We start from the raw sequence: 22,758 nt of genomic DNA, 5'->3' as shown, positions 1-22,758 counted from the left end.
AGGAGAACTCGGCATGGGATTGGATAGAAACATTATTGTCATGTAAAATCTGGTGTGGCGCAATATTCCGGCGCAAACTCTGAGTTGTGCAACCCAATTTTTTCTTACCCAACACTACCGTGACATCATCGCCAACGCCGCAAAATCATCGGAAGGAAACAAGGCTTCCTTATTCGAAACTGGTTAGCGCATCTTGAATGAGTGCAGATTGTATGTCCAGAGGTGTAGGTCTTAGGCTTCGCTTTCCCAAACCAGACTTGACTCGTTACTTAATTGTGGGAATTGTGGGCCGCTTCTCTCCCAGTTTGTGGCTCACTGATGGAGATAAGGCGGATAAGAAGTCATGTTTTTGATCGTCTCCACACTTCCACCATATTTGAACCTGGGGAAAGCTCCCGTATGATTGGTTAGTAGGAGAGGAAAGTGTGTGTGCGGGGATATGGTGAAGACTTGATGGATTGTGGGGGTTGTTGGAGAGACACTTTGTTCATGATGTATATAGCACGTTGGGCACTTGAGATGATATGATTGGCTTTTTTTTTGGTCATTAATATGGAAGTGATGATTCAATTTCTCTATTTTGATAATTCTAGCCGTGAATCGATGTCAAATCTGGGGGACGTGAGGCTGGAGTGACGACAGGTATGCCAGTGGGTTGGCCCACAAGGTTCCAGTTTAGCACGCAGCCGACATCCAAATGTGAGATTTCGCTTGTCAAGATCGGTGCTGGGTGAATGAGATACTTTGGCTTCAGTGACTTGTTGGTGAGACCGAGGAGCTCTCAGCCTGTGCTTCAAAGGGGCCGAAGACTAGGGCTATCCGAGGTGCTGGTTGTTAAACAATATGATGAAATCACGGAATGGAGGTCTACAAGACTAGTGTATGAATACGGAGGACCCAAGGCAATGAAACTACATCGTCATGTTGGACCAAATAGAAGCTGTTACACAAGCTCACAAAGGCATCGGATTGGCATGCTCCGCGGCAGTGTGATTGCAAGTGAAGCTCCTACATTATTGAGTATGCTATAATCAATTTGTTGGATTCAAAGACGTTGATGGCCGGCTCAGAACGGGGCCATACAGCTTCGCCCAACCGAGTGCGAAGAGGCATATACATCACCCATTTGCAAGAATGGGCTGACTGTGCATGTGGTGTTTCCCAACGCGAATGTAATGAGCTGGGAAGATGTTTTCCCACATCTGGTATCGTTTTGCCTACGATGTGGGATAGCGCAACTTGCATCAATTGACTGCTATCCCAAATCCTGCCGGTGTGGAGCCATATGTTCAGCGACCCGAAGTGTGCAAGGTGTTGGCCTTGATTGTGATTGAGAAGATGATATCACTGCATTAACACGACCTCCTTGGTGAACGAATGGCAGGTGTATCGCGTATTGACCTCTTCCAGCCTTGGGCTCCGTGGCCAGGTTCTGACGTACCGCTTTCTCGCTCTGTTCATTCGAACCACCAAAGGTCATATGGCGCACCAAGTTGCAGAATGCCTTTGATCATCACCAGAATGACTTCATGTAGGCGTTATAGCATTCCCACGGCTAGATCAAGGAAGTCACTGTAGGGGCTCACAAGGATGGACAGGAGCGCTGTAAGGTGGGCCCTGCAGACGTTGTAAAGAGTCCGGGGGGCAGGGACCATGGGCAGTTTGCAATTCTAAGGCTGAGGGTGCCAGGCGAGTGTGGGAATCTTGAAAGCCAAGGGGCCGCGGTATAGGCTTTGGGTAGTGGCTATGGTTTTCGGTGGGCCTCTGGTTCAGAAGACTGCTTCGCCAAGGTACGCTCAACTGGAGCTAGTAGGATGAACCAGAGCGCCTCGTTTCCACACCAGAAATCTTGCAAATTGTGCATGCCATATGCAATATATTTGTCGGGCACTGCTGGGGCAGGCTGTGCGACACTCTCCGTGGCTTGTTCGATTGGTGGAGGTTAGTATGTCCAAGAAGTACGGAGATTTACGCAAGTAGACAGAGCACTTTGTGATGGGGGCCATTATTGGAAGTGACTCTCGTGACTATAACGGGGGAGGCTGGTCCTGATATAGACGAATGCCATCCTATAGATGAGGAACGGATACGTTTTTTTCTTCAATTTTTCTCATGGAACCTAGCAAATAGGTTTTGGAGAGAATGTCAGCATGTTGAGGCCGAGGGCTACACAAAAAAAAATGGGCCAGCTGTGGGATCCATGGTCGTTGCTGAACCACAGCGATCTGATCCGTCACTGCCTGGTATGGAGGTGCCCCAAGAGAGAGCGAGCACAGGAGTATATAAGTATCTGACAAATGCGCGCCTTCTCTCAGGCAGTCCATTGCTATCCAGCGACGCAACGCGCAATCATCAGCATCGCCATGGACTTTGACTGGGAGTTTGATGCAGAGCTGCTTGATCAGCCAACACTATTGGACGGACTGAGATTTGGTGAGGATATTGACAGCAGCGGCACTCACCTTGCACAGGGTATTGGTGGTGGAGTGCAGCTCGGCGGCTCACTGCTTCAGATAGCCGGTAAGTTTTCCCGCTCCGCTCCGAGCTCGGCGGGACTCGGGGTTTGGTGGTTCGATCTGATAAACTAGGATATCCATCTGATAACAGCGCGCTTCTCCATTCGCACCTGACCTCTACCCAACAAGCGGTGGTGGCTATCAGGAACGAGATGCTTCTTAACTACATCAATGCACCCGCTGGCCGTGCTGCCTCGCCTACCGCCTACAACTCACCCGGTGCATCGCCTCAGTCGCCCACTGCGCTCGTGGAAAACACTGATTCCCGCCGACCCAGTCGAAGTGAGTGTACACCGTCCATTGCTTTTCCCTTGTCCCACCCGCGGTTTGCCGCGGCTGTTGGCTGCACAACACCACAGTTGACGGTATGTACTGGTACTGACAGACTGGTAGCCCTCGTCCCCTGCCCCGCAGTCTCTGCGCACGACTCGGTCGCCACGTTGTCTCCTGAACCCAACACCAACGCTGGCCCTCCCCAGACTGGCGGGGGCCCGCTCAGCAAGACCCATGTCGTCCCACCACGCCCCAAGCCCGGCCGCAAGCCTGCCACCGAGGAGCCAGAGTCGAAGCGCAAGGCCCAAAACCGACAGTCGCAGCGTAACTTTCGCCAGCGCAAGCAGAGGACCGTCCTGGATCTGCAGGAGTCGTTGAATCAGGTCTCTAGGCAACTTTTGAGTGCCAATACTGACCACGCGAGAGAGCGTGACCAACTCAGAAGTGAAATCGAGAAACTCAAAAACTATAACCAAAGACTAATCAGCGAAGTCGACGACTGGAAAAACGCTTGTAAATATATGCAGGACAGATTGTCAGCCATTTCTGGCCAACCCCCTTCCATGCCTCTCTCCTACCCCCGTCATGACACTCCCCTCCGCAGGGCCTTCGATACCGACTTCAATGCCCAAGCTCTCGTTCCCAGCCCTCAACCAACAGATCTGGGATGCGACCGGTGCACAAAGGACCATTGCGCCTGTCTAGCTGAGATGACCAATGACACTGCTTTCCAAGGTCCTGTCGACCCCATGACAGGCGTCCACCATGGAGAGCCTGATGACGACAAGCCACGCGACCACAGCGAATTCGAAACAGACTTTACAGCTGCGTTCAGTAAACCAAAACCCCATGATGCCGATCCGGCTGCACTCCTCTCTTCGGCCGAAGACGCAAAGTTTCCCGATTGTGGTTTTTGCGCAGACCAGCCAGAGTCTTGCATCTGCAGAAGCTTGCGTTCCGAAGCTGCAGATGCAACCTCATCACTGGCGCCCATTTCAACTGCCCCCTCTGAGCCTGCCAAGTCAAGTGTGGCTGTGACCGGTCCCGGTTCCTGTGCTGATTGTCAAGCGAACCCTGAGCAGCGCGCCTGGTGCCAAAGGGTTGCACAGCTTCGCAGCGAAGCGACACCGCCCAACTCTCGACGTAACTCAACAAAGAGCGTTGTGCTAGGAACCATGGAGCCCAAGGCCTCTACCAGTATCGACATGAGCAGCCCTGTAGGCCGTGGAGACACGGTTGGCTGCAGTGATGCTTTCAAGCTGCTTGTCGGGCGAGTCGACACGCAAATGGATTGGCGACAACTGAAGCCTGTCCCTCCAACCTTTGCGCAAGAAGATGCTCGAAAGAACACATTTACCATGGAGCCCGGTATGTACAGCGCCATGGAGCTGGATGCTAGCAGCATCCTCACTACTCTGCAGCATGCTCCGGGTCCCATCAAGCCTCGTCCATCCGATGGTACATATGCACGCTTGGTGCAAGAAGCAGAAGAGAGGCGCCGGAAGTCTTCCACTCCCATGAAGAAGTCCGATGACCATCCCATGCTGGACTGTGACAAGAACTAACTTTACATTTCTTTCATCTTTGATTCCAACGACCATCATTCTGCCATAGTTTATCGGCATTGGTCGTTGCAGAGTCATCGTCACGATTGACTGTACATCCCATGTGACGGGATTAGCAGTCGCAAAAAAAAAGATTACGAATCACGGCAGAGCGGTCATTTTACTGATTTTTGTTTCTACTACTTGGTTTTACTACAGCAGTGATCAGACTACAATGATCATAGGATAGACTAAGAGGAGAACACATCTCTTCACATATTACGTGTAATATTTACGTTTGATTTTTGATGAGTTTCACGTGCTCTTGAGTGACTTGTCCATAAGAAAATTCGTACGCCGAGGCATTTTTCTTACTGGATTGCTGGTTGAGCTGGCCGAAGAGGTGCCGGTTGAAAGTATCAGTCACGCCATAATCGCAGTTTGTGGCATTGACAACAGGCGCTTGTACTATACGCTTACGTTACGTTCTTTGGCTGAAACAATCGCGGAGATTGTTCGGACGCAGGTTGCTGTGTGATTGGTTGAAAGCCCATCCGTTATCGGATCTTATCAGATGATCAGATATAAACTTTGCACTAGACTCGAAGCAGTTTCCGGTGCCCAGAGAGCGGATCAAAGTTTGCATGGTCAGAGCATCGTGGTAGAAGGTAAGAGGCGTAATCATGTGATGCAGATGTCACAAGTGGAAGTCAACACCAAGAGGTATCGTAAAATATGCCTTTCCTGTGAAGAAGATGTGGTGCATGATCGAGTATCGAATATTTTTCCACTCTGTCCAAGTCGCACATATTTGCCCGATCATGTTTCCCTTCTCGAAACTACCGTTTTTTTTGACATCTCCCTCAAAATCAAGAAGTCACTTCTTAACCCCATTAACAACAACTTCATGTCCCTCCCCCTTTCTCTGTGCAGTAGACACTCCCGGTCCCGCCCTAACCGCAACCTAAATGTGTCCATTGATCAACTCTATTCTTTCTATCCAACACCGTCCCCTACCAAAAAAAACCCCCCTTTGTGAAAACCAACCTTCCAAAATAAAAATCGCTCTAGAAAGCTAGACTATGTGGGAAATGAAAGGAATAAGGGAACAACGAACCTGAACATCCACCCCCCACTTTTGTGCGTTAGCAAGAGCAATGTTTGCTGCTTCTTGCTCCAGACATGCAGCTGCGGCTGCGAGTTTGGTGCCTGCGGCTGAGAGGGTAGTTCCTAGCGCGGAGAGTTCGGAGGCGAGTTTTAGGAGGGTGTCTGGGGTTGTGTTGGACATTGTTTTTTCTTTCTTTCTTCACTACTTGCGTGTATGTTGGATGGTATATGCTTAGTTGGTGGGTGGGCGGGGACTATGAAATGTGATGAGTTTGAGAGGATTGATGGATGGAGATGGGGTAATGTAAGAGTAGATGATGTTTGTGGAAGTGTTGAATTGGTTTGACATGTTAGGTGTATAGCGAACGGTGGGTTGGGTACTATGTTTGACAATGTTCATGAGTGTCTTTGGGAAATGTATGATTGTATTGTGAGATGTGTTGTATCATACTTCAACTTCTAGTGAGAATTCATGCAACTGCAACATTGAATGGCATATTGAATAACAGAAACTTTAGCACTACAACACTTGTGCTTAGGTGTACGATTGTATCATGATGACTGTGGATGGCAACTCATACTTATCCAGTACGTGGTTGCATGGCAGTTCACGCCCTCGAATCCTCCTTCATTTTCCGTAGCTGAGCCAGCACATCTTCCTTTGAAATATCATCTTTCAAACACTTCAAGAGTAAGTCTTGCTCGCTTGTCGGAGCCATACCTGCGGCCTCGGGTACTCTCCTATCAAGATTGGTGGGAAACGGATACCCCTCTGCAACAACACTGACAAACGCCTTAACCTTATCACTGAACCTATTCTTCACATACATCTCTGACAGCGCATCCCATGTGTGCTCAATAAGAGAATACGTATCAATCGATTCCATGGGCTTACCAAACGCCGACGAAATCTGCAGTAGGTTCGCCGAGCGCATGATATCCGCAGAGTCATTCTGACCTGCAGCATGGAACAGTGCAGGATTGAAGAACAATCCATCACCTTTGTCCAATGGCAACGAAATATAATTCTTCAAAAAGAAGTCCTGGAACTCAGGTATCCGATATGCCATATACCCTTGCTCAAACTTCTGACTGAACGGCAACAATCGCGTCGGACCACTTTCTACGGGCATATCCGAATGCGCAACTGCACCTTGTAGCGTGAGAAACTGCGATGCAATCTGCACTCCTTTTGGGAATTTGGCGCATGACTCGCTATCTTGGAACCCAATGTGGTAGTCTCGGTGCAAAATCTGGGCTTGGGCGCCGGGCTTCACAATATTGACTTGTGCAGTCAAGCGGTGATACGGACCGAGCCATGCCTCGGATATCAATAGAAGCCAAGGGTTGGAGTAGTATTTTACAAATGAGGCTGCATCCAGGAGGCAGTGTTTGGATAGTGAATTCCAAATGCGGTCGTTTGCGCCGGCGCCTGCAAAGTGGTCGCCGCGTTGGCTAGACGCTTGTTTCTCTTCTGCAATTATTGATGAGTAGACTTTGTTGACGTCGTCAATTAAAGACGTGTCTTGGTAGAGGTTCTTGATGATGAAGACGCCGGGGCCTGAAAGCAGGATGTGGTACCATTCGTCCTGTAGAGCAGCATGGTGTTCTGGACGCAATGATGAATAATCGGGGAGATGATATATCGGCACGTGCGACTCGACAGTGCTTGCAAGCGGATAGTGAATTGATGAAGACTCCGTTGTTAGCTTCTTGAAGTCTTCCAATGAGGGCGGGTTGTTGATAGAGTACAGCCGAGGCTGGATTCCTAATTCTTGGCGGGCGTGCTTGACGCCGTCTGGGGTAGAGTAGTCATTCATTGTTAGGCCTTGTGTGACGATGTTCGAAGGCTGCGCATATACTTTCCTGGCTGAGTATGCAAGGGCGTTTGTCGGTATTAATTATGTCGGCAGTTGTGTCACTACGTACGTAATAGTAGCAGTGCTATTGGCTCTACTACATATTGGGGTTCCGGGCGGAAAGCGGAGAAGCAACCCGACACACACTTCAAATCGAGCTATGTACAGACAAACACATCCATGTCTGTGAGAATCAAACGAGCACGCGTGCATCGTGTACATGCAGGAGGCATGTGTATTGGGCTGGAAATTGCGTATTTGGAGTAACGCCAAATATAGAGATGTTGTACAGCTACTAAACTTGGCATACTTCCTGGAGTAAGATATTGTTATTCATCTGCTGATCGACTTTCATCATCGATCAGGATAGAAGACGCCTCACCTTCTATCGAAGATGTAACGGTGGTTTAAAAGGGCCGTTTATTTCGCATCAATCACCGCGCAGTCACGCCGTGAAACCTTGTTTTCCCCCGCTCTTGTCATTAATTTCCGACTTGCTTGGCTGAGTTAGTGCAGATTGGCGAATGCTTGGCTTCGGGGAGGCGATGCGCGATACGCTGCCAAGGTATTGAGATAGATGAAACGCACCGACTAGTTGTGTCAGTCTGCTCTGGGCCTCCCAACATACGAGGGTTGTTATGCTTTGACATGAAAATGGCACCGACACATTTGGGGGCACGGATGCTTCTGGTATATCTCGGGTTGTGCGCATTAGTTTTGTGGTAATGCCTGCATGAATAGATTTCTTGCATCACAGCGCTTCTCTTGGTAAACTACATTGGTTGATATTTGCATACGATCATGGGTTCAAATTGTGATTGCGTTTGTTCGCGTTGATCTTAGAACTACCCCATATCCCGAGCCTATGCTTGCTACGTTTTTAGAATAGTTTTCAATACAAGTCCTGTGCAAGGTGCTGAAAATTGTTTTCTTTGCGTGAAAAAATAACACACACTAAGTGACTGCTTGCGAAGAGAACGAAAATCGGATAGAGAATGAACATAGGGAAGGTGCTACATCGAATGCAACAGCGATGGGATATGTTGTCTTTACTCAGATAAGAATTAGAAAGATGCATATGATATATCATCGTGAATTACGAAAGACAATTGAGAATATATCAAATCCGATTATTTCCATGTTGAAAGTGACACGCCAAAAACTTTGTGTATATTCTGTCTCACTATTTCCGCCCCGAACGACGATTTTTGCAAAACACGATAGAGAATGTGAGCGTAGTTCGCATCGTACACAAATATGCTCGCGCCAGGTGATAAGAATTTCAGTATGAAATCTTTGTATATGATCATAGACTCAGAGTGTTCAGTAGGAAGTGAGTTTGGTTATAACACAAATTATGATAAATCATTATTCCTACTGAGTGTCGGTCCCGATAGATCATATCATTAAAGTATATCCGAAAAAGCAAAAACTGTTTTTTCTCCAATCAAATACTAAAGTCGTCAAACTTCGCATACAGATCCACAATCATGTCTGATTTACACGATGATTTATCAGTCAGTATATTAACATTCGTTCTTCAAGTAGAATCGTGGCTATTAGTTCAAATTTTGATTCGATAGTTTCGTCGCATGATGTAGAATCAGTCTGCATAACCCCTAGATACCACAAGCGCGGATCACACACCTGCACTACTAAAAGATACACAGTGGTGTTGAATCAACACGAAAGTTGTTCTTACAACAGCGCATCTGCCAACTTAGTGTTGAGCGGCAGCTAAACCAAGTTCGGCCGCGTACATCAAAGACCCTGCAGGTTATACCAAGCGGGGCAAGCCTCCTTCGCCCCCCATCCCTGCCGTTCTACCAATAAACTTTCGATAACCATAACGACTTGCTCAACCTAAAAACCACGACACGACTCCGCCCAAAACACCGCACGACTGATATTTCGCAATGTCGATCCGAACATTTACAAACCCTCCACTCCACCCCCCTTTCTCTTGCATATCCGCAAGCTTCCGTGTTGGCCCCCACCCCGCTTCTTTGTTCTATGTGTAACTACAAGACATCTGAAACACGACACCCCGGTAGACTGCGAGAACCCGCCCCCCTCCGCTCCCCTAGTCATGTTCGAAGGGCGGCTGCGGCAGCAAAAAAAAAGAAACGACCCAAGGCAGCAAAGCAAAAGAACACACAAAAAGAAAAGAAGAAGAAAAAACGGTGCACAACAAACGGTGTAACAAAAACGTGAATTCTGATTTCTACTCTATGACATAGATTTTGGTCTGCGTGAAACGTCGTACCCCATTATTTCCCCATCGTCATTCGTCCGTCACATCTGCCTCAACACTTCTCAGCTCTCTCAAATCTCCCCCAATTTGCCACCCGTCAGTGCAGTGCGGTGCAACGAAAGAAGCGGGGGGGGGGGCCAACCCACCTACCTGACTACTTACCGATGTCAAAGACACGGCCTGGCGAGCCATGCTCACGCATGAATTTGCGCAGGGCCTCGAGCGTCGCAGTGTACCCATCGATCTGATGCTTAAGCCACAGAGAGTGGTACTTGGCTGGAATGGCGAGTTCTAGGTCGCGCAACGCATGTTCCATGGATAAGAGAAGTGTGCCTGCTTGCTGCATGATGAGATGGTAGTTGGTGGTGGCGATGGAGGGTTGAGAGTGCTCGGTGAGGAAGGTGGTGATTAGGTCTTGCAGGCCGAGACAGCAGCGCAGTGCGCGGCGTGGAAGCTTGGAGGCGGCGGTGGATTGCTTAGCGGAAGAGCTGGAGTTGCAGCCCGAAGGAGCGAGGCCCGCTTTGCCTTGGGAGCATTGCTCAGCGACTGCGTTGCTTGACTCGTTGGTGAGCGGCTTGCTCACCGCGGGAGGTTGGCATGGATCCGAGCATGGGACGTTACCGTGAGGAGGCTGGCTGACAGCTGACTTGGCGTAGTCCATGTTGGTGGTCTGATGTTATTTTGACTTGTCCTGTGATTCTTGTCGCGTGAGTGTGATGTTGTTTTGTGAGTTGCGGTTGTGGATATCGATGTTTGATTTAAAAAAAGGGTAACTAGGAGGCCAGATTTTAATATTCTGATGCACAACGAACTCTGTGTAGTCAGTCAGTGCAGTGTTGAGGTCACAATGGTGAAAAAGATCTGTTGACGTGAGCATCTGGGACAGATCAATGACACAGTGCAAGTAACGATGCAGGGGATCCTCTACGCTCATCGTGAAAAATCATCCAATTGATCGTGTATTGTATAGACACAACGATCAAAAAGTCACTTATTTAAATTCAGTTTTGTCCTAAAGTGTTCCTTATCACACAGACAAGCAGTACGATTTAAACTACAACTACTACAACTACTGCAGATCGAAAGACAATCGAAAACAAACACAATGGATTCTTCAAAAGAGGAACTTTTCCTCATGTGTGAAGAAGCTCGCAAAGAATGCGAAGATTTCATGGAAACCTGTAAGATTGAAGATATGGGGCGCGGTTTCTGGGCCCCGTTTTGGCGATCTGCATCGCAGATGTCCTTGTCTCTCACGAAATCATTTCTCTCAGTCGAAATGGAAAGGAGTCAGCCGGAATGGTGGAATCACGAGGTAATTCAGCGTCATCTAGAGACCATCCACCGGGTTAGGAAGTATGAGCGAAAGCTTCGATACTTGGTTCACGACAAGGAGATCTTCCCCCTTCCCCGCGAAGATATCCGTGCAGCCGAGCCCCTTGAGCTGGAGGTCGCGGTGCTGGGCGAGACGAAGCATAGTGTTGTAGCAGCCCGAGTTATGTTCTTGTTGCGGGCGAGGAAGGAAGGACGAAGCACATTTCCGAGCGACGGTGGTCTACGGTACGGAGGTCTTGACTTTTCCGCCTTTACCGTGAAGTGAAGTTTGCCGCGGTGGTACCAATTTCTTTGCTCGAATTATACAAAGGAACCCTGGTTGCCTGATTGGCAGGCAGTTGTGGGGCTGGTGGGCTGGGTCACATACCATGAGCGTTTTCTTTTACAAACGATCCGCGGAAGCTGTGTTGAAGCCGGCAAGATTGCTGCAGACGATAGGGTGGTGCTCTTCCAGACATCTATAGCCTACGACATGATAGGCCCAGATTGCAAAGACTGTCCCGTCTGCCAGGAGGAAGTGGCCAAGACACCAGCGGAAGGGGGGGAGGTCCCAATCAAGTTACACTGCGGCCACATGATAGGAAGGGACTGTCTGCAAACTTGGTTGAAGTCATGGCACATCGATAGGGAAAAGGAGAATCCGACATGCCCTTTGTGTCGAGCGCAGTTGCCGTTGCTCTACAAAGACATTGAGTCGATGCCGTGGGACAAGCAATTGGAATTGCTGCCAAGCCAAGTGCAGTTAATCGCCCGGGAGTGGGTGGCGTATGCACGCAGCGATGAGGCGCTGGACAGGGAAGTCGATGCCTTCCTACTGGCGGCACGGGAGGAGCAAATTGATGGGTGTTACGGAGTTGAGTTGGGGCACATGCTGGCAAAGCTGGAGACACGGCGGTTGGCCTTCGTCCAGTACCAGAAGACGCTGCAGGCGGTCCTTGAAGGTATGCAGGCTGGCTAAGCGGTGCTCGTGATGGCGCTGGGTTGGCAAGTGTTATTTGACCCCGTGGTTTTCCAATACAGGATATATTGCAAACAGTTATATCGTGTTTTATACGTAGAATGTAAGATTTCTTTATACTTTGGTACCTTGGAGTGAAATGGATAGTACTAATGTGAAAAAGAGATATAAAACAGCGCTAAAGGTAAATTACCACATTAGCGTGGGCGCTAGAGCCACTTGCGAAACCACAGGGCCGACTACCGCAAATAAACGAAGTCAAAGAACTTTTGCCCCCTGGGATGGACGAAGGGGCGGGCTTGGCAGGGCGCCAGAGGCAGAGTGGAGGATGGGAGATTATAGATTGAGGCAAAGTGCCAAGGTGACTGAGAGTCGGACGGTGAAACAAGATCCCTAGCGGTGCTTTGGCGGCCTTGGGTCTTGTTTTGTTTTTGCGAGGCTTGGCCATCGCTTAAAACGGCTTGGGCAATGGTTGGCATTCCTGCCTTCATTAAACATAGAGACTAGAACATTGCAAACATTCCTCCCGAGTGGATCCTATGACAGCGCCGTGTGGGGGGGGACGTGATGGGAATAGATGAAGTCCATGTCTTGGGTCACCACTCCCAGCGTCGTCATGGACAAGACACCGAGTATAAGTATGGCCCAGTTCGCCTTGCTGTAGAAACCATCGCAGTCCACGACTTTCGATTCTCACTCATTCATTCGCTTCTTGCAATCTTCTCTTCTTTTGAACATATATTCAACTTACTCTTTACTCCTCCAACATGAAGGCTGGTGCTCTCCTCGCTCTGCTTGCGGCGCCCATGGCGGCCAATGCCCACTACATCTTCAACATTCTCGTCGTCAACGGCCAGACCATTGGTGGCGAGTACGCCTACGCTCGTAAGAACAGCAACGCGTACAACCCCGTCATCACCAACGACATTGTCAACTCCAACGACCTCCGCTGCAACAGGGGCGCTGTCGCTGGTAACACCGGTACCTACACCGTCAAGGCCGGTGACAAGATCGGCTTCAAGATCTTCAACAACGAGAGGATCGAGCACCCTGGTCCTGGATTCGTCTACATCTCCAAGGCTCCCGGAAAGGTCAAGGACTACGATGGCAGCGGCGTCTGGACCAAGGTCATGGAGAGCGGTCTTGCCAACCCCAGCGCCCCTGGTGTTGACAAGAGCTGGGCCAACTGGGACAAGGATAGGCTCGAGTGGACCATCCAGAAGAGCATTCCTGCTGGTGAATACCTTGTCCGTGTCGAGCACATTGGTCTTCACGAGGGTCACGTGTAAGTAATCTCCTCCAATGGCATTCACGACATCAACTAACTCTTCTCTAGTGGCAAGGCCCAGTTCTACATGGAGTGCTTCCAGCTGAACATCCAGTCCTCTGGCACTGGAACTCTCGGCCCCACTGTCAAGATCCCCGGTCTCTACAGCGCCAACGATGCCGGTATCAAGTTCAACAAGTGGAACAACCCCAAGTCTTACCCCATGCCCGGCCCCAAGCTCTACGCCGGCCAGTAAGCGATTCGCATTGCCAGCCAGTCGTCAAGCAAACGAGCAGGCATTCATGCCAGCTGCCCAGTCAGCACACAGTCGAGGAGGAAAGGGTGTTTTTGTTCATATTCGCCCCAGTGGCGCTTCATTTCTCTCTTAGTCCGCATTCCATAGCTATGATCAATGTGACTATGCGTTGCTTTCCGAACTCACTGCTTTCGAACATTGTGATGCTTCTCAGATCCATTTCCGTACTAGCGGGCCGGATTTTATTATGCTCCCCCATCGATCATCACGTGATCGGTTCCCCTCCACCCAACAGAACCATGATTAAGATTCTGATAGTCGAGAAAAAGCATGCATGCATGTATGGATATAGCCACGGTCGAGCCACTAGGGGTTCACGGACGGGTTCGGTTCTTGTATGTAGCTCATCACAGCCCTATCGAATGCAAGCCACCAGCCACGCCTGACTAGGTTACTGCATAGAGAGAGATTCACCTTGTTCCTGTATTTGTTATCCAAGCCAAGTTTCTCGAACTGCAATGCCGGGCTCCTCTACCTACTGCTGCTCTCAAGATGATGCTGGCACCCAGGATTGTGCTTATGATCTTCCCGCGGGGCCCATCATGCCCGATGACAGAAGTGGCCCAGGTGCCCCAAAGGGATTTTGCTGCGTACCGCCCTGAACAGCGTGGTAGCGACCAAAAAGAGCGCATGACAGCAAATCTTGCACAATCACGGCTAAGCGCCATGGGTTGATGGCGGAGCGGCTTGGTTAGCGCATCGACGCTCAGCCGCATCGACAATCCGCCTCAAGAGGTCCGCAAGATGATCTGGTTCCCGTTGTGTTTTTTTTTTTCACAACACGGCGTGTGCGCGGCGCATCGTGGGAACGAAGGCGGGAGAGGGCGGATCCCAGTGTGCTGCAACGCTGCCCTGCATTGCTCCATGCATGGCGCGGTATGTCCTTGGATGTGTACATAAGTGGTTGGAGGTGCAGCTGGCTAGGGGGATGGAGGTGAGGGCTGGCTGACGTGTTGGCGATGGGTGGGGCGGGGCGCTTGTGGCAGGCGCGCTAGTGGGCAGGCGATGCTGTTGCTGGGGAAGCGGCGACTTGAGTCGGTAAACACCAAGCCAAGGCGAGACGTCAGTCGCATGGGCCCTGCTTAGTTAGCTCTGCTCTACTCTGCTCTGCTCTGCTATACCGCTGCCCGCTATCATTCGGGGTCTGGCGACCTTCTCCGTACTGCTCTCCGTCCTCTGTTATTGTTCCCGCCGATTGTTGTCTGTCGCGCCCTTTGCCTGGCCGACGCATCCTCTCGCTTGCAACCAGCGACGCATGTAATCCACCTTGTTACACATCCCAGCCGTTGCAGGTCAACCTCATACAACCACAACAACAAACCTAATCCTCGCCATGGCCGTCGGTCAGGCGCTGCCCACGCGCTTTCCCTGCTGGTGCAAAGCAGTTTACTCCTGGGGCGGAGAGGTAAGTTCGCTTCCAAAGCTGCCTCATGCTGCGGCACCTGACCTGACCGCTTTCTCTAGACCAAACGAGACCTGGGATTCATAGAAGGAGACCTGATCGAGGTCCTTAACGCAGGCGATGGCTCTTGGTGGATGGGCCGTCTCAAGCGCGACAGGCGCATGGTCGGCTTGTTCCCATCCAACTTTGTCGAGCTGCTTAGTGAAGACTATCAGCCATGGGCGCGCAATGGCAGTGGTGGGAGCTTCTCGAGGCAAAGCAGTGTGCAGGAACAGCCCAAGCCTGTGCCACAGAAGCAAAAGAGCATGTTCAGGAAACCCTTCACTGCCTATGCTGCTGCAGGCGCCCCGAACCCTGCCGCTGCCGCCCGCGAGAGGCTCCGTGCGGGTGGCATAAACTCCGCAAACGGCACTGTCAAGACAAAGTCGCCATATTCATCAATGAAGCGCATGTCTCAGGAGAGTAGTGAAAGCCCGCCGCCATCCGCCCCCTCGACAAGAGCACCCTCGAATCTGCGCGCCGTATCCCCACGACCACCTTCCAAGAGAACACCTGCAGCCCGAGCAGTCTCCCCAGCTCCGCCCTCGCGTCACGGCTCACGCATACGCGCGCATTCTCCCGCTCCACCATCACCTTACCAATATCAACAGCCTCGTGGCGTCTCACCCGCGCCTCCCGTTCAACATCAGCGCTACAGCAGAGCAGTGTCTCCTGCACCGCCGCCACAACAAGCCTATGACCCATACCGTGCCGCATCGCCCATTCCGCCAACTCAATATCAACAGCATCCGCGAGGAGTGTCACCCGTTCCACCGACCCAGTATCAGCAGCATCCGCGGGCAGTATCGCCCATACCGCCTACCCAGTATCAATATCAGCGAGGAGTGTCACCTGTCCCGCCAGCGCAGTATCAGCAGCATTCTCGAGCCGTGTCCCCGGCACCATCATACCAATACCGAGCCTATGACAGAGGTCCATCTCCGGCTCCCTCATTCCGACGACCCTCTCACACACCATCACCAGCTCCATCTTTTCAGTACCGCGCATACGACCGAGGTCCCTCACCATCGCCGTATCAACACCAACTCGACCACAGCCGTGGCCCCTCCCCTGCGCCGTACCAAGATGACCTCGAGGAGCCCATTGACTCTCCACCACCGCCCCCTCCGCCGCATCGCGTTACCTACAACCCTAGCCGATCGCCCTCTCCGGCTCCTCCATCGCATCTTGGTTATCACACGCCCGAACCGCCTTCGCCTGACCCGAGGTCACGTGGTGGTCACTTCACCCCTTCGCCACTTACGACAGCAATGAACGATGTTATGTCCTCTTTGCAAGATATGACCACGACACAAAGCAATGAATCTCCTGAGCAAGTCCCATCACCATCAAACCCATGGTCGCCAGAAGCCTTTGACCAAGTATACCAGGCATCCGCGCAGAAAGTTAGAGCACAGTCAGCAATGGATCCGGATGACGATGACGATGATGAAGCCCCGCCAGATGTCAATAATTACATGCAGCGCATGGAGAGTCGTTTACGCCGAATGCAGCAACAGGAGAAGAACAATGGCAATGACATGCTTATGGATGATGATCAAGGACCTACGGTACCGTTGAAGACGGCGAGTCAGAGACCGGGATCGTCCATGGGTGGCATCGAGCAAGAGGTGGAGCGGAAAGGATCTAGACTACTCAGAAATCGCAAGTCCGCTTATGACATTGGCCGTAACGCACTAGGCCGTACCTTTACGAGCAAAACGAATTCGACGACAACGACGGCAACAACTCTCACTAGTAACAGTACTAACCGCAGCTTGATGTCTGGACACTCTGCTACGAATATGAGTGCTACAAGTGCTGGCAGCTATTACCGCAAGAAATTTGGCAAAGATCGCCCGAAGAGCCTAATGAACATAAAAGACACCCCAGGCAAGGGTTATGGATTCGATGACGGCCGACCAGAGACGCCTTTTACTGGTGTGACATATCACTCAAGCCACGCCTCCCAATCGCGACCCAGTTCGAGCGATCAACAGCAAGCCGTTGTCAGCACGCCAGCAAGCGACGATCCTCATCCCCTTGGTGGTTTGCGGCAACCAAAGGCGAAGCGTAGCGGATTCTTTAGAAAGATGATCGACACTGCAAAGACACAGGCAGCCAACGCTCGAAGCACTATCGATACAATCAGTCGGCCTGCGTCTCGAGCAGCTAGTCGCGCTGCAGGCCGTTCTACCAGCCGCGCTGCAAGTCGCATGGATGGCCCAGAGCAAACCGGCATTGAAGGCGGCCCGACCACTCACTCAGCAAACACTTCGAGGGATATGGGTATTGGCACAGTGGATTGGGTGCAAGTGCGAAGGGACATCAACCGATCTAATTCACTCAGCAAAAACGAACGCGCGGAACGTGCTGAGAGATGCCAGATGATGGACTATCCCGTCTTAAACCCGATTGACATACTGAATGAGTCTGTCCAAGGCGACGAAGGCCTCGATGGGCTCCCCATTACAGAGCCAACAGATTTCTCCGCTTGCAGTCTCTCTCATGTAGACAAAAGCGCACGCTTCATCAACAGCATTCCTCTGGGAACAAATCCTGCCACGTTGGCACAGGGCTACATCTGCCGCCCGTATAGGAGCGATATTCAACGGCTCCGCGCCATCTTCACTTGGGTCAGCGAACGCATCTCGTGGGAAGAAGATTTTGAGGGCGAGATGGACCCGCGTCATGTGCTACAAAGTAAGCGTGGCTGCTCTGAAGAAATTGCTATGGTAGTTGCCGAGATGTGCGCTTCCGTAGGTATGCATGCAGAGGTAATACGTGGCTATCTGAAGACGCCCGGCGAGCCTCTAGATCTCGAGTCTGTCGCCCGACCGAACCATTTCTGGAATGCTGTGATCGTGGAAGGTGAATGGCGCGTAATGGACTGCGCACTTGCAGGGCCTACTCATCCAAAACGCATGCATTATTCTACAGCTGGGTCGTCTGTCGCTGAGACTTGGTACTTCCTGGCCCGTCCAATGGAGATTTGCTACTCGCATGTGCCACTTCTCCCAGAACAGCAACATATCTGTCCACCCCAGCCTCACGAGGTGCTCATGGCCTTGCCCTGCGCAACACCTACATACTTCCGACACGGCCTCAACGTAGTCAACTTTGACACCAGCGTGCTAAATTTGGACAACCTTGAAATGGCGCATATTTATATCGACGTACCTGAAGATGTGGAATGTGTGGCTGAGGTTGAGGCAAGATGCTACTCCCAGGATATGGATGGTGACTTGTTCGAGAGTGGAGACGTAGTCAAGAAGCCGGCCTTAGCACAGGCTGAATGGTATGGAGGACAGAAGCGATATACAGTCAAGGCACTCCTCCCAACCGATGGAGGCCAAGGTGTGCTGAAGATCTATGCTGGACCTCGGGGACTGATGGTAAGAAATCTCCCGACTCAGTAGCAGCATAAGTTGACTAACTCTCTGCAGCATTCAAACAAGCTCAATCCTCACAACTTGGCTATTGGCCTGCCTATAACGCATTCTGGCATGAATCCTCCGTATTCATTCCTAACTCTCCACCCGACACCACACGCCCAGAGACACGATCTTTATGTCGCTCAGCCACAGTGTGCCAGTTTAGCTCTGAACAATACCTTTGTTTTTTGCGTCCGTCAACATCCATCGTCTCTTACAAAGTCACCCGAGCCTAGCCCCGCCATGCACGGTCGATCTTCGCCTAACCCTTTTGCTCGCCCCACATCTGCTATGAGCATGCAGAGCATATCTGCGACGGGCTCCAATTATACCAATCCGTCTCAGGCTTCTTCAGGCTCAGCAAGTAGCAACAGCAATAAGCCGGCCAAGTTAGCGATACAGACACCCTCTGGAAAGATTATCCGTCTGACAAGAAAAATTGAGCATATGAGCGCCACGAGCGAGGCAGATGGCACGGCATGGGAGACGGTTATCAAGATTGGTGAGAAAGGAACGTGGCGAGGATTGGTTCTTGCAGATCGTAGTGCGAGGTGGTGTGTATTTGCTCAATGGGAGTGCGCTTAAAGCAATTTCTCTTTTGGCGCACAAAAAGCTCGTGGTTTAGTTGCTTCTTCCTCTTCTTTTTGCCTTATTTGAGACCACTATTTGATGACTTGTAATGATGTAGCGTTTAGTGTTCAGCATACTAGCGACGGCTGCGATAGATGTTTCGCATGATTATGGCGTTTTGTAGGATATGGGAGGGTGTGACAATATGATTATGGAGTATTTGGTACCTTATGCGCAGCTTTGAATAACTGTGATTATCTGACTTTGAGTCATGCAAGTGACGTACGTTGAGCAGTCGTCTTATTGGTACGTAGTGACTCAAGTCACCGATAAGATAAGCGTCTGCCCCTCACTCTCTGTTTGATCCCCGCCACAACTTTTTCCAGGCCCGATCAACACTGAAAAGCTTCACAACGGGCCATGATGGACGCTGCTATTGCTGAATGGCAAACCCGCGCTGAGGCGCTCAAGCCATTGAACCTCAAGCAAATCGAGCCTCACCTGCTTGAGCTGGATGCGCACCTCACTCTGCGCTCCCACATTGTCGGTTACACGCTCAGTGATGCGGACACCACAGTGTGGAAGACGATCCGCGAGAACCGCGTGGCTCATGCCTTTGTTAAGCAAGACTTGATGAAGAGCCTGTGCCGCTGGTTTCGCTACATTGAAGAGGCGTACCCACAGAGTGTGGTTGTTGTTAGTGGAGGACAGGGCAAGGAGGGAACAAAGGGAAAGAAAGAGGGCGGCAAGAACGACGACGCCAACTACGACATCGGACTGCAAGACGTTGGAGATGGTACCGGCATTGTCACGAGATTTCCCCCTGAGCCTTCGTGAGTTTCCCTGCGTTGTCGGAGGCTGAGGTACCTGGAGCTAATAATTATGTTGCAGAGGTTATCTGCACATCGGCCACGCAAAGGCTGCGTTGCTGAACGACTACTTTGCGCACGAGAAGTACAAGGGCAAGCTGCTGCTACGATTCGACGACACCAACCCTACCAAGGAAAAGCAAGAGTTCCAGGATGCCATTGTTGAGGATTGTGCGCTTCTTGGCATCAAGCCAGACTCTGTCTCATATACCAGCGATTGGTTCGACCAGCTGTACGAGATGTGTGTGCAAGCAATCAAGGATGGACTGGCATACGCAGACGACACCGTTCAGGAGAAGATGCGTGATGAGCGTATGAACGGCATTGCCAGTGCGCGTCGTGACTCGAGCGTCGAGGACAACTTGGCGCGCTTCGAGGAGATGAAGAAAGGCAACGAAGAAGGCCTGAAATGGTGCATTCGCGCAAAGATGTCTGTTGATGATCCCAACAAGGCCATGCGTGACCCTGTCATCTACCGCTGCAACCCTCAGGCTCACCATCGTACCGGAGAGAAGTGGAAGATCTACCCTACCTACGACTTTTGCTGCCCCATTGTTGATGCGCTTGAAGGCGTTACCCACGCTCTACGCACCACCGAGTACAACGATCGTGACGCGCAGTACCAATGGTTTATCAAGAACCTCAAACTCCGAAAGGTGCACAACTGGGGGTTTGCCCGCCTCAACTTTGTCAAGACTGTGCTGTCCAAGCGCAAACTTACGAAGATTGTCGACGCCGGCATTGTTGGGGGCTGGGACGACCCGCGCATGCCCACTGTCCGTGGAGTCCGTCGCCGCGGCGCCGTCATCCCCGCTCTCCGCGAGTTCATCCTCAAGCAAGGACCATCCAAGAACATTGTCAATCAGGACTGGTTTGCCTTTTGGGCCACTAACAAGAAGCACATTGAGCCCACTGCGGCCCGTTACACCGCAATTGACGACGAGGGCCGTGTCCCGGTAACCATTATCGGTGCACGTGAGGGCATTACATCGGAAGATAAACCAAAACACGCAAAGTACGATCTGGGTACCAAGAAAATCGTCTTCAGCTCATCAGTCCTCCTCGAGCAAGCCGACGCACAATCCTTTGCTCAAGACGAAGAAATCACCCTTATGAACTGGGGCAACGCCATTGTCCGCAAAATCACCCACTCGCTCAACCCCGTCGACATCGCCAAAGCAGGTCTCACAAGCGAAGCCCGCACCGTCACCGGCCTTGAACTCGAACTCCACCTCCAAGGCGACGTGAAGAAGACATCGAAAAAAGTAACCTGGTTGAGCAAAGATCAGGATCTTGTCCCCATTGAACTCGTTGACTTCGACTACCTGATTACTAAGGATAAACTCGAGCCTGAGGATACGCTTGAGGATTTCCTCAACCCGAGCACCGAGACGCGCACAAAGGCGCTGGCGGATTGTAATGTTGCGGAGCTCAAGGTGGATGATATTGTGCAGTTTGATCGCAAGGGCTTCTTCAGGATTGATCGCGCGTTCAAGCATGGGGAGGCGGTTGTGGCGTTCCAGATTCCCACAGGTAAGAGTAAATAAGATGGTCATAGTGAAAGAAAAGCGTGGATATATAGATAGATGTAGGAAAGGTTTACCAAGAGAATCTATCCATGCGACCAAGAGTTTCAATCGAGCGAGATAAAGAAGGAAATATACGGATCAACAACGACTTGTGTGGAGTGATAATGCTTACCAAGGATACCAGAGGTGCACAAAGAGTGATTTATGGCAAGGAAATACACAGAATAAGTTGCTCGCTGTTATTGCCATCCGGGTATCTATTCATACACTACACCCCGTCTATGCTTTTGCTTCCTCGCCTCCATCAGAAACATGATGAGCAGTAGCTACTGAGACTGCACATGGGCACCGCACTGCGCTAGTCCAAGCTCCGGCGCTTCTTCCACCATCTAAGCGGTGTTGGAGCCAGCACCCTCCTTCCTACCCTGAGTCCCCTCCTTAGTAACCTCATCCGGCTTTCCTTTGGACATTTTCTTATTCCTCTCCTCCTCCCGCTTACGCTCAGTCTCCCTGACCAAATCAGGTGGACTATCCTCAATCAGATCCGATTCGCCGCTCAGCCCACTCCACTTGGGCAGGCCATCTGGGATATCCATTACGCGCTGACCGTAGAACATGTGGCAGCGGGGCTTGAAGTAGGCCTTGTCTTCGTCTGTCTTGAGGTGCACCAGTGAAGGGAACAGCAGGATCATGTTGCGACCCTCGTCCATGATGGGTGAGTGGCAGTACGAGCAGCGGACTTTGCATGGGAGCTTGTGCTCGACGGACTTCTCAGTGGGGTCGTACCATTCGAGGTTGTGGTGGCCGTGGGTGAAGTTGATGTCTGTCTTGTGGAAGATAGCGGCCCACTGAAAAGGTGCAGCTGCGGAATGTCAGTACTCGTGCTGGCGGTAGGTTCGTAGGCCAATGCTTACCGTGCTGAGTCTGGCATGTCGTGCAATGGCATAGCTTGCTGTCTAGAGGCTCTCTCCGGTTGAGCTGGTACTTGACCTTTCCGCAGTGGCAGTTGGCTTCGTACTTGACATCGAAATTGTCGTTCTTCTCGTGGATACGGTATGGGGGACGTTGCTTCCACTCCGACAATCCCGTCGTCTCCTCACCACGGCTCTGATCCTGAACCATTCTGAAAGAAGTCTGGGAGAATGAGGGTTGCTGTCGTGTGAGGTGCGAGACTAGTTGGCGTGCACGAGGTAGAGCGCTTGAGGTCGTGAGCAGTGGTGACCGACGAAATGCAATTGAGACTGCGGACATAAGTGAAGTGTGGAGAAGTGAAGAGAGTTTGTGTGTGCTTTTGATGGTTGTTCACCGTCATTATTGATGCTTTATTTGTTGCAATACGCGCATCTGACGTCACCATGACCGCCCACCGTGAACTACTACTACGCGACAACACGCGCTCTAGATTCGCTTCGTGTATCATTGCGGGTACCGATCGTCCAAAAGAAAGCGCCTTTTTGTCGCTCAAATGCGAAGCCCAGATTTCGCC

The 22,758-nt window shown here is 51.2% G+C and overlaps 9 protein-coding genes across 9 annotated transcripts; 5 read left to right on the top strand and 4 right to left on the bottom strand.

Annotated features, from left to right (window-relative positions):
• Positions 1 to 2,363: 2,363 nt before the first annotated feature.
• Positions 2,364 to 4,354, top strand: COCCADRAFT_26314 (uncharacterized protein; the record flags this gene model as incomplete). Its single annotated transcript, XM_007714131.1, has 4 exons — positions 2,364 to 2,433; positions 2,472 to 2,520; positions 2,608 to 2,798; positions 2,910 to 4,354. The coding sequence occupies 4 exons, from the start codon at positions 2,364 to 2,366 to the stop codon at positions 4,352 to 4,354; spliced, it is 1,755 nt and encodes a 584-aa protein (XP_007712321.1).
• Positions 4,355 to 5,210: 856 nt separating this feature from the next.
• On the bottom strand, positions 5,211 to 5,621 carry COCCADRAFT_96210 (uncharacterized protein; the record flags this gene model as incomplete). Its single annotated transcript, XM_007714156.1, has 2 exons — positions 5,211 to 5,297; positions 5,451 to 5,621. The coding sequence occupies 2 exons, from the start codon at positions 5,619 to 5,621 to the stop codon at positions 5,211 to 5,213; spliced, it is 258 nt and encodes an 85-aa protein (XP_007712346.1).
• Positions 5,622 to 6,048: 427 nt separating this feature from the next.
• On the bottom strand, positions 6,049 to 7,260 carry COCCADRAFT_96279 (uncharacterized protein; the record flags this gene model as incomplete). The annotated part of the gene is made up of 1 exon (XM_007714155.1): positions 6,049 to 7,260. One exon carries the CDS (start codon positions 7,258 to 7,260, stop codon positions 6,049 to 6,051), a length of 1,212 nt encoding a protein of 403 aa, XP_007712345.1.
• A 2,447-nt stretch (positions 7,261 to 9,707) lies between these two features.
• On the bottom strand, positions 9,708 to 10,214 carry COCCADRAFT_36817 (uncharacterized protein; the record flags this gene model as incomplete). Its single annotated transcript, XM_007714154.1, has 1 exon — positions 9,708 to 10,214. The coding sequence occupies one exon, from the start codon at positions 10,212 to 10,214 to the stop codon at positions 9,708 to 9,710; it is 507 nt and encodes a 168-aa protein (XP_007712344.1).
• A 444-nt stretch (positions 10,215 to 10,658) lies between these two features.
• COCCADRAFT_5090 (uncharacterized protein) lies at positions 10,659 to 11,153 on the top strand (the record flags this gene model as incomplete). The annotated part of the gene is made up of 1 exon (XM_007714124.1): positions 10,659 to 11,153. One exon carries the CDS (start codon positions 10,659 to 10,661, stop codon positions 11,151 to 11,153), a length of 495 nt encoding a protein of 164 aa, XP_007712314.1.
• A 207-nt stretch (positions 11,154 to 11,360) lies between these two features.
• On the top strand, positions 11,361 to 11,846 carry COCCADRAFT_36816 (uncharacterized protein; the record flags this gene model as incomplete). Its single annotated transcript, XM_007714153.1, has 1 exon — positions 11,361 to 11,846. One exon carries the CDS (start codon positions 11,361 to 11,363, stop codon positions 11,844 to 11,846), a length of 486 nt encoding a protein of 161 aa, XP_007712343.1.
• A 767-nt stretch (positions 11,847 to 12,613) lies between these two features.
• Positions 12,614 to 13,369, top strand: COCCADRAFT_26310 (lytic polysaccharide monooxygenase; the record flags this gene model as incomplete). Its single annotated transcript, XM_007714130.1, has 2 exons — positions 12,614 to 13,131; positions 13,183 to 13,369. The coding sequence occupies 2 exons, from the start codon at positions 12,614 to 12,616 to the stop codon at positions 13,367 to 13,369; spliced, it is 705 nt and encodes a 234-aa protein (XP_007712320.1).
• Positions 13,370 to 14,762: 1,393 nt separating this feature from the next.
• COCCADRAFT_36814 (uncharacterized protein) lies at positions 14,763 to 21,290 on the top strand (the record flags this gene model as incomplete). The annotated part of the gene is made up of 6 exons (XM_007714152.1): positions 14,763 to 14,838; positions 14,919 to 15,255; positions 16,099 to 18,265; positions 18,317 to 18,860; positions 19,281 to 19,707; positions 19,766 to 21,290. 6 exons carry the CDS (start codon positions 14,763 to 14,765, stop codon positions 21,288 to 21,290), a joined length of 5,076 nt encoding a protein of 1,691 aa, XP_007712342.1.
• A 371-nt stretch (positions 21,291 to 21,661) lies between these two features.
• Positions 21,662 to 22,394, bottom strand: COCCADRAFT_96336 (uncharacterized protein; the record flags this gene model as incomplete). Its single annotated transcript, XM_007714151.1, has 2 exons — positions 21,662 to 22,134; positions 22,187 to 22,394. The coding sequence occupies 2 exons, from the start codon at positions 22,392 to 22,394 to the stop codon at positions 21,662 to 21,664; spliced, it is 681 nt and encodes a 226-aa protein (XP_007712341.1).
• Positions 22,395 to 22,758: the final 364 nt, after the last annotated feature.

The sequence above is a fragment of the Bipolaris zeicola genome, assembly GCF_000523435.1.
Source record: "Bipolaris zeicola 26-R-13 unplaced genomic scaffold scaffold_75, whole genome shotgun sequence".
NCBI lineage: Eukaryota > Fungi > Ascomycota > Dothideomycetes > Pleosporales > Pleosporaceae > Bipolaris > Bipolaris zeicola.
The sequence above is the reverse complement of the archived record's forward strand: the minus strand, read 5'-3'. Positions and strand labels throughout refer to the sequence as shown.